At 44.3% G+C, this 17,985-nt stretch overlaps 2 protein-coding genes across 6 annotated transcripts in view; one reads left to right on the forward strand and one right to left on the reverse strand.

The window, feature by feature from the left end:
- LOC311131575 (glypican-1-like) overlaps positions 1-6,757 on the forward strand; it is a 59,587-nt gene extending 52,830 nt beyond the window's left edge. The window contains exons 8-9 of the mRNA XM_084164637.1: positions 3,719-3,894; positions 4,089-6,757. Of these exons, the coding sequence (XP_084020763.1) occupies positions 3,719-3,894; positions 4,089-4,294 (382 nt within the window). The 3' untranslated portion in view covers positions 4,295-6,757. The remainder of the gene's footprint in view (positions 1-3,718; positions 3,895-4,088) is intronic.
- Positions 6,758-6,905: 148 nt separating this feature from the next.
- On the reverse strand, positions 6,906-17,660 carry ankmy1 (ankyrin repeat and MYND domain containing 1). Of its 5 annotated transcripts, none has more exons than XM_084164629.1 (18): positions 17,028-17,660; positions 16,644-16,790; positions 16,040-16,524; positions 15,686-15,902; positions 15,394-15,570; positions 14,645-15,276; positions 14,223-14,394; positions 13,846-13,995; positions 13,535-13,684; positions 13,321-13,428; positions 10,687-10,818; positions 10,476-10,589; positions 10,166-10,331; positions 9,882-10,029; positions 9,727-9,753; positions 9,341-9,495; positions 7,480-7,590; positions 6,906-7,314 (listed from the first exon to the last, which is right to left on the reverse strand). In XM_084164629.1, exons 1-18 carry the CDS (start codon positions 17,232-17,234, stop codon positions 7,130-7,132), a joined length of 3,483 nt encoding a protein of 1,160 aa, XP_084020755.1. In that variant the 5' UTR covers positions 17,235-17,660; the 3' UTR covers positions 6,906-7,129. The 5 variants fall into 5 exon arrangements, with proteins under 5 accessions (XP_084020755.1, XP_084020756.1, XP_084020757.1 ...); XM_084164630.1 differs by having other exon boundaries at positions 6,908-7,314; positions 13,855-13,995; XM_084164633.1 differs by having other exon boundaries at positions 7,200-7,314; positions 7,469-7,590.
- Positions 17,661-17,985: the final 325 nt, after the last annotated feature.

The raw sequence follows: 17,985 nt of genomic DNA on the forward strand, positions 1-17,985 counted from the left end.
GTGCATTTTCCCCACCAGCGTGGTGACGTAGTGCACACAAAATGTACTTTTTCGCTTAAGTTTTCATGTACCGAATAAAAAATATAATGTTCAATATGTTTCCATCATATTTTCAACTCTACCGATCGTTTTTTTCAGAAAAGCGGTTTCCTTAAATAGCAAATGTGCCTTCTCTGGTCTTGGCACGTGCGCTCTAGCCAGTAGGCTGTGCAGGTAGGCTAGTCTACATGATGATTATTATGGATAACAGTGAGAATATTTTTTTTTTTGTCAGACAGCAGCCAAGCATCGATCCTCATGTCACCAGAATAAGACCCTCGATATTTATTGGAAAGGACCATCAAGCTCATACCATGCACTTTCACCACCCTGTTAAGTTCATCATAACTTATTTCATCTGTAGCCTAATAAACTGCATGGTTTCCCGAGTTGTAGCGGGTGGACCACCCACCCTGTCATCGCTTAACTCCAAGTTTACCTCTATATGAAGGTTATTATATCAATATTTCAAATAAAATCAAAATGTGTTGGTCGCATACACATATTTAGCAGATGTTATTGCAGGTGTAGAGAAATGCTTGTGTACCTAGCTCCAGGTGTAGAGAAAGGCTTGTGTACCTAGCTCCAACAGAGCAGTAATATCTGACAAGACACAACGCCATTTCTCGCATAATAAATTTTACTGACACAAAAATAACCCACCATGTCGAACGAAGAAATTAGAACTTAGAAATTATCTGTAGGCATTTATCAAATTGTACAGCAAAGTCCTGCTTCCATCACACCTGTCGTGATACGGTATGCAGTGCTTAATTTGTAGATCGGGAACACATAGTGAGCGCGAGAGGGGGTTATCCAGGGGGCTCTTGTGGTACCGGAACGCATGAGAAAAATAGTGACAAACAACGTAGCAGCGCAGCAGACAGAGTAAACAGCCAAGTATCCTAATATCTATGGTGGTGAAATGGACTGCGTTCTCCAAGGTGCTGATTAATGCAAAGCATTTTAGTCTTCACTGCAGAACACCCGCCATACATATAGCCTATAGTATGCCCACATTCTCGATTAAAGCCCTGCGGTTTACACAAGTCCTAATTTCTTATAAATCTTCAAGACATCAATGTACAGCAAAAATGTTTGACATCACTGCAGAACACCTGCCATATGCATATGCACACATACTCTGTACAGCCCATCTTTGAATTTTGCAGGGGTTATACATTTGCTTGTTCTTCAACTGATGGTTGTGTGATATGAGTATACTGAGGATGGGTCAACAACATTGTAGTTACTCCACAATACTAACCTAAATGACAGAGTGAAAAGAAGGAAGACTGTACAGAATAAAAATATCCCAAAATATGCATCCTGTTTGCAACAAGGCACTTAAGTAATACTGCAAAAAATGTGGCAAAGAAACAAACTTTTTATCCTGAATACAAAGCATTATGTTTGGGGCAAATCCACACATCACTGAGTACCACTTTTCATGTTTTCAAGCATTGTGGTGGCTGCATCATGTTATGGGCATGCTTGTCATCGGCAAGGACTATGGAGTTTTTTTTTTAGGATAAAACAGAATACAGCTATAAGCACAGGCAAAATCCAAGAGGAAAACCTGGTTCAGTCTGCTTTCCAACAGACACTGGGAGATTAATTCAACTTTCAGCAGGATAATAACGTAAAACACAAGGCCAAATCTACACTGTTGCTTACCAAGACGGCATTGAATGTCCTGAGTGGCCTAGTTACAGTTTTGACTTAAATCGGCTTGAAAATCTATGGCAAGTCTTAAAAATGTCTGTCTAGCAATGATCAACTATCAACTTGACAGAGCTTGAAGAATTTTTAAAAGAATAATGGGCAAATATTGTACAATCCAGGTGTGCAAAGCTCTTAGAGAGTTACCCAAAAAGACTCACAGCTGTAATTGCCGCTAAACGTGCTTCAACAAAGTATTGACTCAGGATTGTGAATACTTATGTAAATTAGATATTACTGTATTTCATTTTCAATAAATTTGCAAACATTTCTAAAAACATGTTTTCACTTTGTCATTATGGGGTATTTTGTGTAGATATTGTGCGTAAAAAAAAATATATTTAATACATTTTGAATTCAGGCTTTAACAACAAAATGTGGAATAAGTCAAGAGGTATGAATACTATGAAGACACTGTAAATCATTGATGGAAACGTGGTTAGAGATGCTGAAATATTGAAATTTGTGACAGGTCATGACATAAAAATGCAACTCCAAGGCAATGGGCCATTAATAATGCATGTAGGGCTCAGTTTGCTGTATCGCTAGCTCAGCCGTAAGCAGAAAGTGATATGCGTAATTTACAGATAGGTTAACCGGCATCAAGTATAGCTATTCAAGCTACAGGCAACTGCCAAAATAATGGAAACACTTGAGTAAATGAGGGATACAAAGTATATTGAAAGCAGGTGCTTCCACAAAGGTGTGGTTCCTGAGTTAATTAAGCAATTAACATCCCATCACGCTAGGCAGGCCATTATTTTGGCTACCAAAGCTACTGTATGCCCGTAGGATGACAATGCCCCCATCCACATGGCACGAGTGGTCACTGAATGGTTTATTGAGCATAAAAACGATGTAATCCATATACCATGGCCGTCTCAGTCACCAGATCTCAACCCAATTTAACACTTATGGGAGATTCTGGAGCGGTGCCTGGGACAGTGTTCTCCACCACCATCAACAAAACACCAAATTATGCCATTTCTCATGGAAGAATTGTGTCGCATCCCTCCAATAGAGTTCCAGAGACTTGTAGAATCTATGCCAAGGTGCATTGAAGCTGTTCTGGCTTGTGGTGGCCCAACACTCTATTAAGACACTTTATGTTGGTGTTTCCTTTATTTTGTCAGTTACCTGAATATATACAGCATATACTGTATGAGTGTAGGATTTCCCACCCAATACTGTGACCACAGCAATATAGTCCAGTGGAAGAGAGGGGACCCTAGATGGATATACAATAGAGAAGATGAGGAGAGACTGAGATAGATACACATAAAAAGGTTGACAAATCAATAACTGGTGAAATCGATAGACTAAATCCCTGAAGGAAAATGGATTCGTCCAGCCGTAAAAACATAACCCACTGTAATGAATACTCAGGGAGAAAAAGGTGTAGATTCACGCGCAGAGCGCAGCAGGTGTTTATTTCACCTTCGCAGAAGGCAGGAATTGTGGTCACAGGCAGGCAATGGTCATACACAGGTAGGCAAACAAGCAGGTGAAACAAAACTAGGACTGAAGGCTATAACTGGGTCTCACAAACGAGCTAGGAAACAGCTTAGTAGAGTCAAAACAAACAATACCTCACAAGGCACAAACAGAATGACCTGAACTAAATAAGGAGCTGATGAGACCTGGTGAGTAACTAACACAGGTGAAATAAATGAACCAAAATGAAAGACAGGGCTACGTTTAAGAACACAAAGAAACAGGGCTACGTTCAAGAACACAAAGAAACAGATCTACGTTCAAGAACACAAGGTGAACTAAGAAAATAAATATAAAACCTTACACCCACAAAATTCTACTTGACATACATCTCCTTAATGGTCCAAAGCCACATTCAAATAAAGGCCTAGTCCAAGAGCTTTGTCATCCTAATGCAATGTAGTACCATAGAAATCCAACCGTGTTGCCTGCTAAGTGAAGTATTGATGTGTTCTGTGTCCAGGTATCTTCCTGAGGTGATGGGTGACGGCCTGGCCAGCCAGATCAATAACCCAGAGGTGGAAATCGACATCACCAAGCCAGACATGACTATCCGGCAGCAGATCATGCAGCTGAAGATCATGACCAACCGGCTGAGGAACGCCCTCAACGGCAACGACGTGGACTTCCAGGATGCCAGTGAGTGACGGGCGGGGGAGGAGGAAGGGCTTAGAGTGCAGTAGACAGGGTTAGAGAGTATGGGGTATTGGGTTTGGGGATGGGGGGGATTGGATGTATAGGTTAGAGTTGGGAGTGTAGCAGAAACATCTTGAACAGCTTGGACTCACTGATATCCTCATTTCAATTAACCAATGCCTTTCCCTTGTCCCCAGGTGATGATGTCAGTGGTTCAGGAAGTGGAATGTGTACAGGCGAGTCGTGTGCCAGTAGCGGACCTCGTGTCATTGTGCCCAAAACAGACAGCACCAGATACTACAATCCTCCTGAGAACAAGAAGGTGAAGGGCACAGGAACCCAGACTCACCCCTCCATCCTCCTCCCCCTGCTCTCATTGGCCACACTGCTGCTCAGGCGATAATGAACAGGTGGTGCATCCAATTGAGACTGTGTTTGGATAGGGCTCTGAGATGGAACAGAAGAGCGGAAAAAGGGGGATGGGTGGGTAACTTTGCCAAATAGGAAAGGATTGTCATTGAATAAATGGACTACCTTTTATTTTGATGAGAAAAAAACAAAGAACATTAATATTCCTTGTTTTATTTGCTTGTTTATATATTTTTTAATATGGCAAGTAGAGCTGGTCTTTGGCTTCTTTTTATTGTTTCTATGCTTGGGTGGTGAACAAGGATGGTTCACATGTGATGTTTGGATGGCACAAGCTTCTTAGTGAATATGCCATTCTAATGTAAAGTCAATGTGACCTTGTTGCAATGTTCTAACAATGCCAATAACTTTACAGTGATGTTGTGAGAACACTGTGAATGCCGGTTTGGTGCGTATCTACAGTATGCTCATCCAACACATTCATTTTTTAAAAATCTCAATCACAGTGACAAGGGAATGTGGATCTCTCAAGTATCTATTACATAAAAATAATGGCTTATTGTAAAACCATTGCATCAATAGCACATTAATTAACACTGCAGCAATGACATATCTATGTCATATCTTAATTTGACCTTCTCACAAAAGGAAAATAATCTTGCAGCAACAGGAAATGTGAATTGTTATGTGTATTATAATTAATATACATTTTTGTAGGGGTTGAATATTTTTGTTAGGGCAAATCAAGTCTGACATTTTAAAGTGGAAATTACAAACTTTAGAAGCCTTTTAAAAACTCAAATACACGACAAGTTTTGCATTTCCTGCTGCACAGGGAAATTATCTGTGATAACAGAGTGATCAAAATAAGATACTAGATATGAAGTGTCTGTGAAAGCAAGTGGTACAGTATAACAATCTACCCCTTCTCTATTGAAGGGCTGTAGAAAGCCGCTTCCGTCATACTAGGCCTGTAAGTCTTTCTGTGCCTAATATTTTATTTGATCAATCTGTCCTTAAAAATTCTAAAAGCCACCATTCTGTTAGCAGTCAGGTGACGCACAGCTCACTTAGCCAGCAACACTCATAGAATATACACACTCCAAAACAAGCCCACATACAAATCACAAGAAGAATTTCAAGCATAGACGTTGGTTAGTATATCGACACATCCTAGTGACCTGTCAAAAAAAGGAAAGGTGCACCTTTTTGTACATATTTCCTATCTTGTGATATCATGTAATCTATTATCACTAACTCAAACTTAGGGGTTTGAACCTTCCCCACCCACCATATGCACAGTTGACTACAGCTGGATGTGGAGCGGGAATGCCTTGACTAAAACGCCGTCACACGTTCTCCAAACATTGCTAGAATGTTCCAGGGAGCACAGTGACATTGTAATGAAGGTGCAGTCAGTAATGTGAGTGCATTGTTGTTGGAGCTGGCTCATGTTCCCTCCGTCACACACAGGAGGACCGTTTCAAAGTGTCTGTGTGTGTACAGTTACAGTCTGTCATAGCAGAGAATAAATCTGATGTAGTGGCACATTGTGTATGTATGGCCAATGGGGATTAAATGTTAAATTGTTGGGGGAGAGACATCCAGACAGTACGTGGATGCTAGAATGGAGATGATCTGGTGATACAGTGTATATGTCAATGTATTGGTGTACGTATGTAAGTGTGTGAGTGCCTGTCTTTGACTTTGTGTAAAACTGTGTGTGTGACTGACGTCATATAGAGGTACAGCATGAATGGATGCATGTAGAATGAATGTTTTAAGACTGTGTGAATCCAGCTTCTGATTTCCCAGGAGAGAAACACTGAAAACCGAGCTAAAAGAAACATAAACAGAAGACAGAGCATGATTGCTGCTTTCCAGTCTTGATCACCATTCCCTAAATTTGCACTGCCCCTGGTCTGTCCTTCAACACTTCCAGGCCCATGAGGCTGCATGTTTCTTCCTTCACCTGCTTTTCATATGGTACCCTGGCACTTACAGTAGCCTGCAGATTTGGTGAGATAATTTGCTCTTAATTTCCCCCTTACATTAATTGAGGTGGGAAGCTGAATAAGAAGCCCATTCCCCGTTACCTGCAGGTTCTTATAGCTCTTCATTTAAAACATTTGTGCTAACAAACCCAACACTGGACTGCTCAGCTCAGTTCCCGGGCCCAATGAACGCTGAGAAATCGATGAGCAGGCCCTCTCTCAACGCACAGAGAATCCTCATATGGAAAAATCAATGGGAGAGAAGCGCCATGTTGAAGTGCTGATTGATTTGGATACAGATACAGGCTGGCTGATTACATCAAATGTGTGTGTGTGGTATGAATGTGGTTTTATGTGTCAGGGATGAAAAGAAAATCAGGGGCCCCAACTATTTGGTGGACACACTTGATTGTCCTACAGTACAGTGGGAGGCATAAGTAAAATGTTCCAATTTGAAAATGTGCCTAGGTGATAAAAATAAATAAAAAATCCCCCTTTGAGGTTTTCTTGTGATTGAGCAACAATGCCGAGGTGAAAATATGTCAACATGCTGTTGTTGTTTTCCCCCATGAATTGTGTCAGCTATTATAAACGTGATGCCATTTTAAAGATGCCGACTGAGACTGACTGTTCTTTTTAACTGCTTCTTCTGGTAACAGAGTCAAAGGTACTGGGATGCTGTCCATACAATGATTACGCTGTTTGACTGTCATCATTTTATCTTACTGCACATTATCATGTCTGTCAAATCATCTGGCACACAGTTTCACATGAAACCAAGTTACCACTCACCACACTCCTCCATTCATGTTTCTAGAGAATATATTCCATTCCCAAAGTACTTTAATATAACAGAATCTGTCTATGTGTAGCTGTCAGATGAAGCTGTAGTTCTCTTTCAGGTTTTCATATTGGCTCTCTGAGAGTTTCTGGGCCAGGTTGAGCTGGCCCATCTTGGTTTTGGCCCCGGCTCCTAAATATCGTCTCTGAGCGGCTGGATCCTGAGAGCCCTCGTTGCTTTTGGCCTTCCTCACAGAGTTGTTTGGGTCTTTGGGTTTAGCTGCGGACACAAACACAGAGCCATGCTTAGTCCCAATCTCTCTATCTAATGGGTCGTGACTGACAGACAATATCCTTATCACATCAGAGACTTTCACTTTTCTATTCAGTACTTTGAGATAATGTTCTGTAGTGAATATGGTGCCTTATCTTACTGTAATCCTACCCTGTAGTAACCCTCTTGCCAGCTTCTCCTTTAACCTGTCAAGCTTCAGATGGACCTTCATCTGCTCTATCAGCGATGCCTTGGTGGGGTTATTTTGGGATTCTGCAAACACTGGTGTCACAGCAACAGCAGCGTCATCACATACTCTGTACTAGGTCACTGTCTTTAATACACTTAAACTATAGTGTAGTGTGTCAACATAGAATTCCTAAAAGCAGAAGTAAAAATCGATCATCTAATTTCACCCTCACAAATGTTTTTTCACACTCCAAGATATATAGCAAACATCTTCATACATACTCATCACTCACACTGTTGTTTGCTATATATATTATTTTTAAAAAATATTTATATCGGTTTTACTGCATGGCCTTACTCTTGACTGTGCTTGGCTGTCCTTTTCTCTCCTGAATTAGTAGAGTATTTTCACTATGGGTGACTCCTATAAAGAATCCACATAGGACACAAGCTCACTGCATGACCCATCTGTGCCTAGGTCTTATTTCTCATTTTTAAGCTCAAATAGTCACTTCTCAGTATCAATGCCATGTTAACAGGTTCAGTCAATCTGTGTAGTATCAGTGCCACCTAGTGGCAATAAGTAATAAAGGCATGGCGAAACCTGCTGTACAGTACAGCAGGGGTTGTCAAACCTCTCCTTGGGGACCCCCAGCCGTTCCATGTATTTGATCTATTCCAGACCTAGCACACCTGATTCAAATTGTCAACTAATCATCAAGCCATTGGGTGCGTTCCTGTGCCCAGGCGTTGCTGATGCATGCCAGATCTTACAACGCCTGGATAGGTATTTTAGGTATCAGCTTATCGTGTTTTAGCAATCTGTCAGTCGATAACACAGTTGATGATGTGGCATGCAACCATTAGTTGATGCATGCAACGTCTGAGCAGGGGAACGTGACCCTTGACTAGGTAATCCGGTGAGTTAGTTCAGGGCTACAACACAATTGTGAAACGTATGGGTTCAGAACCACTGTAGTACAGTATGTGCAAGTGAATGACTGCAGGACCAAACCATGCACTTCCATTACACTGAGTGTACAAAACATTAAGGACACCTTCCCAATATTGAGTTTGGCCCTCAGAACAGCCTCAATTTGTCGGGGCATGGACTCTACAAGGTGTCGAAAGCATTCCACAGGGATGCTGGTCCAGGTTGACTCCAATGCTTCCCACAGTTGTGTCAAGTTGGCTGGATGTCCTTTGGGTGGTGGACCATTCTTGATACACACGGGAAACTGTTGATCGTGAAAAACCCAGCAGCGTTGCAGTTCCTGACACAAATCGATGCGCCCCGAGCCTGGCACCTACTAAAATACCCTGTTAAAATGCACTTAAATATTTTGTTTTGCCCATTCACCCTCTGAATGGCACACATACACAATCCATGTCTGAATTGTCTCAAGGCTTAAAAATCCTTCTTCAACTCTCTCCTCCCCTTCATTGATTGATTAATTGAAGCGGATTTAACAAGTGACATCAATAAGGGATCATAGCTTTCACTGGTCAGTCTGTCATGGAAAGAGCAGGTGTTCTTAATGTTTTATACACTCAATGTATACTGTATATTACATGAATATTGTGAAACAATGTGTCTATTAAGCAGACTATGGGCTCTTTGACATACTCACCAATCACTTGAGGATTAGGAATGCAGATTAGTTTAATCAAATGTGCTACAAAACAGGGAAAAGCTGAAGTTTGGATGTTGGGGTATAACTTCATATGAACTTGTGTTTAACAAATTACACACAGGGATTGATCAGTTAGTTAAGGGTGTTGGCATGCTGTGTGAGAAGGTGATTGGGGATGGGTTTGGGGGAGGTGGTGTTTTCCTTCCGACCTGGCACACGGACACACTCATCCTTGTGGCGGTCGTTCCAAGCCTTCATCTTGCACGTCTTGCTACAGTAGAACACCTCGTGGCAGCGGCTGCAGGCGATCAGGACCACACCCACAGAACGGCCACACTGGTAGCAGTATTTAAACAGGGGCTTCCTGAAAACACCACATAGATATGCATGTATAAATATCACATTGTCAGTTTCATGTACATGCCATAACAATGACTTTGCTGCCATCTGGTGACTAAAACTCTTATAGCTTTAAATGTGTCGTTTCCTAGTCTCAACTCATACAGTAGCCTACTTTACTAGAACACGTGTGAAACCCTGGTAAGTGTTAGCAGACGTCTGAGACAGCAGTTGAATAAATGAAAGTATAGTTCACCTGACAATCACTGCCTTACTTCCCCGTCTGGAATGAGAGGAAAGATAGTCATTTTTAAAAGAAATTAGTAAATTGAATTTGAATGGTAACAGTAACTGTGTCAGTGTGTTAGTGTGTGTGTGTGTGTGTGTGTGTGTAGTTTGGGATGCTAGTACCTCTTCTCAGCCCTCTGCTGCTGTTCTATCTGCTGAGGGAGGGACTCTGTGCTGTCCTGTTCCTCAGGGAGAACCGCTCTGGCTGCCTTGTTCCAGGGAGGAGTGGATCCTGCTCCAGTGTACACAAACTTCTCTGTGGGACTAACACCTGCCACAGACACACATACATTACATGCACGGTGAATGCGTATGCGTGCGTATGTGTGAGTACATCACAGATGTACTCACACATACGCATTCACAGTGACACACTCTCATACACATGAACACAAACACACACGTACTGCTGATGCCCAGGCCCTGCTCCCTCTCTCCACGCTGTCTCTCCATCCTGATGGCTGCCTGGCGCAGTAGGTCTCCCATCACGCTGAGGATCTGTCTGCGGGCATTGTATGCCTCTCTCTCCCTCTGGTTCAGGGCGTGGTACGGGGTGTGGGCGATGCGCCAGTCCTGGGGCATGAGGGGAGGCACCAGCACTTCTACTTTAATAACACCAGGTAACTACTGCAGGATTTGCATGGAAGTTGAAGTCTACAGAATGTCTGTTTCTGAGTATAAGGTTTGAAGTATTGTACAGTTGTGTTGGTACTGAACCTGGTGAAATGCATAGTGGGCGTAGTCCACAGCGGTGCCCACAGCACACCTGCGGCCCTCGCCAACCACCACTGGCATCAGTATGTTGGCACCAGCCTTCATCAGTTTCTCCAGCTAGTAAAACAACACAAAGACATTCCTGATGTGCTGCATTTAGTGAGGAGAAGAAGCAGTATAGTGTGTATGGATGCAGCCTCCTGGATGTGCTTACCAGCTTGGTTCTGTTGCGGAGGTGAGCCGCACAGTCGTAGCTGATATTGGTCATGGCACAGAGGGCACTGCCAACCCGGCGGGTCAGGGGGAGGTTGGGGTCAGCACCCCCAGCCAGCAGCTCATCAACAGCCTAACGGGACATTCATTAGAAAAAGGAGGTCAACGCAAGAGGGAAAGACAAGGCTTCAGTCCTGTACAGTTACAGTGAGCTCCAAAAGTATTGGGACAGTGACCTGATTTTTGTTGTTTTGGCTCTGTACTTCAGCACTTTGAAATGATACAATGACTATGAGGTTAAAGTGCAGACTGTTTAATTCGAGGGTATTTTCAATCATATCTGGTGAACCGTTTAGAAATTACAGCACTTTTTGTACATAGTCCCTTCATTTTAGGGGACCAAAAGTATTATTTACCATTAATTTCTATTGGGCACAAAATAATCTGAAACACAACCAAAACAAACAGTAAATACATCCAACAAGTTTGTAGAGTCACAAGCTTGAAGTAATCATTGCGTGCTAGGAATATGGGACCAAATACTAAACTCTTGGGGGGTAGTCATTGTATCATTTCAAATCCAAAGTGCTGGGGTTCAGAGCCAAAACAACAAAAAATGTGGGTTTTTGTTTGTCCACCCGCCTCTTGAGGATTGACCACAAGTTCTCAATGGGATTAAGGTCTGGGGAGTTTCCTGGCCATGGACCCAAAATGTCGATGTTTTGTTCCCCGAGCCACTTAGTTATCACTTTTGCCTTATGGCAAGGTGCTCCATCATGCTGGAAAGGGCATTGTTCGTCACCAAACTGTTCTTGGATAGTTGGGAGTAGTTGCTATCGGAGGATATGTTGGTACCATTCTTTATTCATGGCTGTGTTCTTAGGCAAAATTGTGAGTGAGCCCACTCCCTTGGCTGAGAAGCAACCCCGCACATGAATGGTCTCAGGATGCTTTACTGTTGGCATGACACAGGACTGATGGTAGCGCTCACCTTATCTCCTCCGGACAAGGTGTTTTCCGGATGCCCCAAACAATCGGAAAGGGGATTCATCAGAGAAAATGACTTTACCCCAGTCCCCAGCAGTCCAATCCCTGTACCTTTTGCACAATATCAGTCTGTCCCTGATGTTTTTCCTGGAAAGAAGTGGCTTCCTCGCTGCCCTTCTTGACACCAGGCCATCCTCCAAAAGTCTTCGCCTCACTGTGCGTGCAGATGCACTCACACCTGCCTGCTGCCATTCCTGAGCAAGCGCTGCACTGGTGGTGCCCCGATCCCGCAGCTGAATCAACTTTAGGAGACGGTCCTGGCGCTTGCTGGACTTTCTTGGGCGCCCTGAAGCCTTCTTCACAACAATTGAACCTCTCTCCTTGAAGTTCTTGATGATCCGATAAATGGTTGATTTAGGTGCAATCTTACTAGCAGCAATATCCTTGCCTGTGAAGCCCTTTTTGTGCAAAGCAATGATGACGGCACGTGTTTCCTTGCAGGTAACCATGGTTAACAGAGGAAGAACAATGATTTCAAGCACCACCCTCCTTTTAAAGCTTCCAGTCTGTTATTCTAGCTCAATCAGCATGACAGAGTGATCTCCAGCCTTGTCCTTGTCAACACTCTCACCTGTGTTAACGAGAGAATCACTGACATGATGTCAGCTGGTCCTTTTGTGGCAAGTCTGAAATGCAGTGGAAATATTTTTTGGGGATTAAGTTCATTTTCATGGCAAAGAGGAACTTTGCAATTAATTGCAATTCATCTGATCACTCTTCATAACATTCTGGAGTATATGCAAATTTCCATCATAAAAACTGAGACAGCAGACTTTGTGAAAATTAATATTTGTGTCATTGTCAAAACTTTTGACCACGACTGTATATGGGATTGTTAAGACTCCTGCACCACTAAATGCCTATCTGGGTTGCTGTTGACTCACACATCCACCCCTCCCCCTCCCCCATCCATCATCATCTCAGCCTGACTGTGTGTTTCACCAGAAGCCTTTCATGTCCCCAGCAGCACCTCCAACTCCTCTTAAGGATGTGCTCCCTCCCATCCAGCTTAAGTAGGCAGCCTCCCTCCTTCCCATAATCCTTGTAGGTTTAGCACGCCATTCATACAGCAAATTAAAATCTGTTTCCCTTTGTTGGAGAAAAAACGTGTTTCTGATTCAAAACCCCTCGGTCTGTGACCGAATGAAGGGACAGAATGAATGTAACAGAGCAGACATTTCACATTGTGCCATGAAAGGAGCTAGTTAAGATTTACTCCTCACATATTATAACAGGGTATTCATGTACTCAATGGCTACTGAGGGATGATGGGGGGAAGGAGAGGGGAGGAGAGGTGAAATGCACAGGAAATAATGATAGAGCCATTCTCCATTAAGTGGTGGGTGTAAAACACAGCAGGAAAGCTCACTGAACAGTCATGGCGAGATGGAAGAAAACCCTAGGCCAAGTTCAGAATGAATACATATGGGGACTAGGGGAGGTGGAGAGGAGGAGTAGAGTGGTAACACACTTATTTTAAACTCCCTCTAAGAAGTATTTACAGTAATAAGTGTGTTTTGCCAAATGCGAATGCGTAGGGTGTTGTATTTCAGTCTTGGCCTGTCTAAGAGAGAACTGAAGCCCTTACCAAGTCGTTGCCGCTAGCGATAGCCAGAGAGAGGGGAGAGTGGCCACTCCACAGGAGATTGGTGCTTGCCTTGTGGGAGAGGAGCAGTGACACAACCTCCCTAGCATTCTGAAATACACACACAGCATACACACACATACAATATCCCACACATGCACAATACTCATACACGAAGTCATAACTTTACACTCTGAAGACTAGTGGCAATACTCACAGTGTAGTCCTTGTCTCTCTGGCAGGCCATATGCAGAGGAGTCCTGCCCCCCTCTTCTGGGGGCACACTGGGGGCCATGTAGAACTGAGACGGGGGGCCGGACGACGTGGAAGTCTTATTCCCAAAACCAGCTTGGGGCTCCACAGGATTCTGGGTGGTTGGTGTGTGTGTGTGTGTGCACGTGCATGCGTGTGTGTTGTTCGTGTGTATATATAAAAAATATAAAAAAGGAAACATGTCAGTTATGAACCATGAAGATGAGGCAAGTCTCATCTTGAGGCAAGTCTCAACAACAGAAAACCCTCTCTTACTCTGCTGACCTTGTCCAGCTTAAACACCTCGTAGGCGTCTTGGGCGGTGACGTCGGGATCTGCCACGGCATGCAGCAACAGCTCAGTGATCTTGGGGCCCTCTGCCCCGGGGAGAGCTGCAGCAATGTGCAGGGGGTAGAAACCCTTTTGCTGGAACATATGAGATGAGAGGAGATATACTGTATGACTGTAACTAATCACTGGAATAGACCAACCAACCACCCTCGCCTTCTGTCATCACTAAGCCATTTCAGCAACCACAGTCATATTGAAACATCAACTCTGTGTAGTAAACTACACTCAGCTAGGAGAAAGCCATGTGTTTTGTTAGTGGGGCTGAGTGAGAAAGAGAAAAAATAAGGTGAGAGATAGCCCACTTCTGAAGGCAGGCACATATCAGTGCGTGCTCCACACTCCAGCAGACGCCTGACAGCCTGAATGTGGCCTGCCTTGATGGCCAGGAAGAGGACAGGCATGGGCACACTGGAGGCGTTAGGGTCTGCTCCCCTGTCCAGTAGCAGCTTTATGGTGTTCCACCTTCCCCTGTGCCTACACAAAGAGATGGGGGTTAATCACCTCCACCCTAACATTATGTCAATCAGCACATCCCATTTGGTTGTGGTATTGCCTTGGTTTTATTTAGAGGATGATTCCATTTAAGTATTTTCTCCATGGTTTGCAGTTTTTACGTTGCACATGCTATGAGATAAATTCAAATTTATGTGAGTAAGGACGGCCTCTCTAAAATTAACCCACAATGTTTCCTATGAGCACAGAGCCCTGGTTGTTCCAGACTCACTCTGTCTTCATGAGGGCCATCTTGCGGACGGTCTCCTGGGTGTCAGCAGGTGGTACCAGGCCCGATCGGCTTAGGGCCTCGGCCGTCTTCTGCATGACCTCCTCCGTGACATGGATGTGGAAGCTGGCCAGGGAGCGGGTTGAGTCAAATGCTGGGTCAACCATAAGGCTGCCTCTCCTCTCCCTCCTCCGGTCCTCCTCTGATCCTGCCTCTCCCTCCTCCTGCTGCTGGGTCAGACCATCAGAGCCACCCTTCTCATGCCAGGGGACAGAGCCCAGTGGGATGTTCCCATCCAGCACCTGGATGGAGCACCTCTCCCTCACCACCGTCATGTCCATGCGGTCTAGGTCCAGGGCAGCCTGGTCACTGCAGTCCTGGAGGTACTGTTCATCCTCGTCCTGGTCAGCCTCTTCCTGACAATAACCCTGGCCATTGTAAAGGGACACTTGACTGTCATTACACTGGGCAGGGTCCGTAGCCTCGTTATCAGCCTGGTTGGTGTGGTCCTTTGGAGCAGTGTCGTCAGCCTGGTTGGGCTGGTCAGCCTGTTTGGTGGTCTGGGCTCTGTTTTTGGTGGCTTCCACTATGCTGCTCTGAGGACTGTTCACTGATGGGGACCGGGCTTTGACAGCCTGTTTTACATAAGAGTGACAAATAAATATAATGAAGAAAAACAATAAAGAGCTGACATTTTAGAGCAAAGAACTGTCCAAAGAAAGTCATGTCAAATGTTTTGGTGCCTCACAGACCTGTGATTTTGGGTGGGTCTTTTGTGGGACCTTCTCTGCAACTGTCTCATGGAGTGACTGGATTGGGTAGTACAGGACATTACAAACAGCCAGAGCAGACATGCCCTCACAGTTGAGATTGTTCACATCTGCTCCGCTGTCCAGGAGCAGGTGGATCACATCATTATGGCAGTTGACCTGTAAAGAAATCCAAACAAGTAATTCCTGTGCACACAACATCAATATTATCCATTCATATTCATATCTGTGTTGGAGTCTCCCATGCCTTTGTGATACAATGTCAGTGCCTTACCGTAGCTGCAATGAGTGCTGTGTGTCCTCGGGCATCGCCAACGTCAGGGTGTATCTTACCATCCCGTAGGATACGATAGACACTCTGCGGGTCACCCAGCGAGGCCTCCTGGATGAGGCCCTCTGAGTTGAGCTCCAGAGATCCCTTAGGACCAAACCTCTCCCGGTTCTCAGACAGAACAGCCTCCACGTCCCAATCCAGGGCCTCCACCTCAAACCTGCAGCATGAAGGGACAACAACAGACAGGCCACTGTGGTAAGCAGGACACAAAATAAACCGTTTTGAGTCTACCTGTAAGAAGCTTATTTGCTTTCAGCCATCTGTATAATATATTTGGCCTGCGTTTGTGTTCACCTGTGCCTATGGATGTGAGCCTGCATGCGCTGCTGCAGTGGTAAAGCTGCAGAGACATCAGGGTTAGTGTCTGGGTTGTCACAGTGCTCGCCGAAGAATTGCAGGTCCAGCTCCTTACGCAGCCCCCAGGGCACAGGCAGGTGGTCCGAGTCTGTGGAGTAGCGGTCCATGTCTGGGGGCAGGATAAAGCGTTCGTCCTGCAGTAGCTCATGGTAAGGAGAGAGAAGTGGGTCCATGCCAACCTCCCTGGTGCCAGGCTTGGCCTTGGTCTCTGGCCCCTTGGCTGAGCTCTGGGACTGGGTCTTAGGCTCCTTCTTGCAGTTGATCCGAGCCATGTGTTCTGGGAATGCATGGAGAGTGAAGCCCCCCTCCAGGGCAGTGCACAGCCTCAGCAGCCTCTCCCGGTGCCACAGACCCACGTCCTGACGTCCATCTGGGTATGTCACCACACCTGGCCCAAAGCGCTCGTCTGCATGGTACAACCCCTGTAGGGGTCAGGTTAAATCAGAAGTCAGGTGTAAGTATGGTAATGCTACTCAGATCCTCAAGGTCAGAACATGTCATAGGATATTGGTATCAGGTGACACTCATACTCCTGTCTTACCTGAAAAGTGGTGCCATCTGGGAAGGTCTGAATGCCATAGCCCTCCTTTCGGTTCAAATAAAACTTTCCAACAAATTTGAAGCCTGCTGGCCAGGAATACGTCCCATTTCCATGACGATAATCTTTGTAGAATGAGCCATCATAAAACTACAGAATAAAATGATAGAAATAACTCTATGACATAGGCTGTGGACCCTGTAATAGTGAAAATGTCTTACAAAAATAATAATTTAACTACTTGCGACATTTGTAACAATACGTGCTATAAACAGCGACTTGTAACAAAAGTAGCCTAATGTTGGCCAGCCAGGATTGTATGACCCCCTCCCACGGGGCTATTTCATGACTGTCAATAAATGATTCTATTCAAACAACAATAGCTACCTCTCCATTTGTCCAGGTGAAGACTCCTGTGCCGTGCTTCAAATCATTCACAAATTCTCCTTCATATTTAGATCCGTCAGACCATTGCTGAACCCCAGGTCCATTTCTCTTTTCACGTCCAACTTTAATGTTAGTCCAATGTTCTCTACCTGCCCAAACTCCACATCTGACAGATGCCTCATGTGCAGCGCCTGTAGAAGTCGCCATTATACCCAGAGCGTATTATTTTGTGGAATAGCCCACTGGAATAGTAGGCTTTCATTAAATTACAAACATTAGCTGACCAAATAAGTTTACAAAAACTTTTACAAATCCTTCAACTGTCTGTCTTCGGGTGGTTTGTCTGTCAGTCAGTGTAGGTTGCCTTGACAACGATGGAAGGGACAGCCCACTTGTTAATCTTTCACAAATAGTCGCGCGTTCTCGACAGATTCTGCCTGTTTGTAAATAATCCTTACATTCTTGTTGCTTTCTTGTAGAAATGCTGCGTCCAAGAACACGTTGATCTGAACACGTTGGATAAATTACTTCAATCCAGTACATTACATGTCAAATATGATCGAATATTGGTCCCTCTGAGAGCAAGCATGCAGAGAAAACCAAATCATAGAGTCGACGATCTCAGACGTTAAAGCAAAAGGTCATGAATTGCCTGCAACACAAGTATCACCACACTGTGAGGGCTCCATGGAATGTTTCCAACACTCCTTGACAACCGAGGCGTCCCATGGTTAGCTACTTCTTTTATTGGGCGGCCTCTCCCAGGAGTTTTGCTATTTACCCTTTAGTCTACACATCCTGGACTATGCAAACTTTTAGGCCTGCTTCTTTTCCAATGAAGTGTTTCTCTATGAATTACAGCTGCCAACATATGTTTTTAAATATAATGTGACGTTTTGAGAGAATAATCATGTAACTAAATGAATCTCTTTTGTAGGTCCAGCCTGAAAAATGGAGA

The sequence above is a fragment of the Coregonus lavaretus genome (genome assembly GCF_964263955.1).
Source record: "Coregonus lavaretus genome assembly, chromosome: 6".
Taxonomy (NCBI): domain Eukaryota; kingdom Metazoa; phylum Chordata; class Actinopteri; order Salmoniformes; family Salmonidae; genus Coregonus; species Coregonus lavaretus.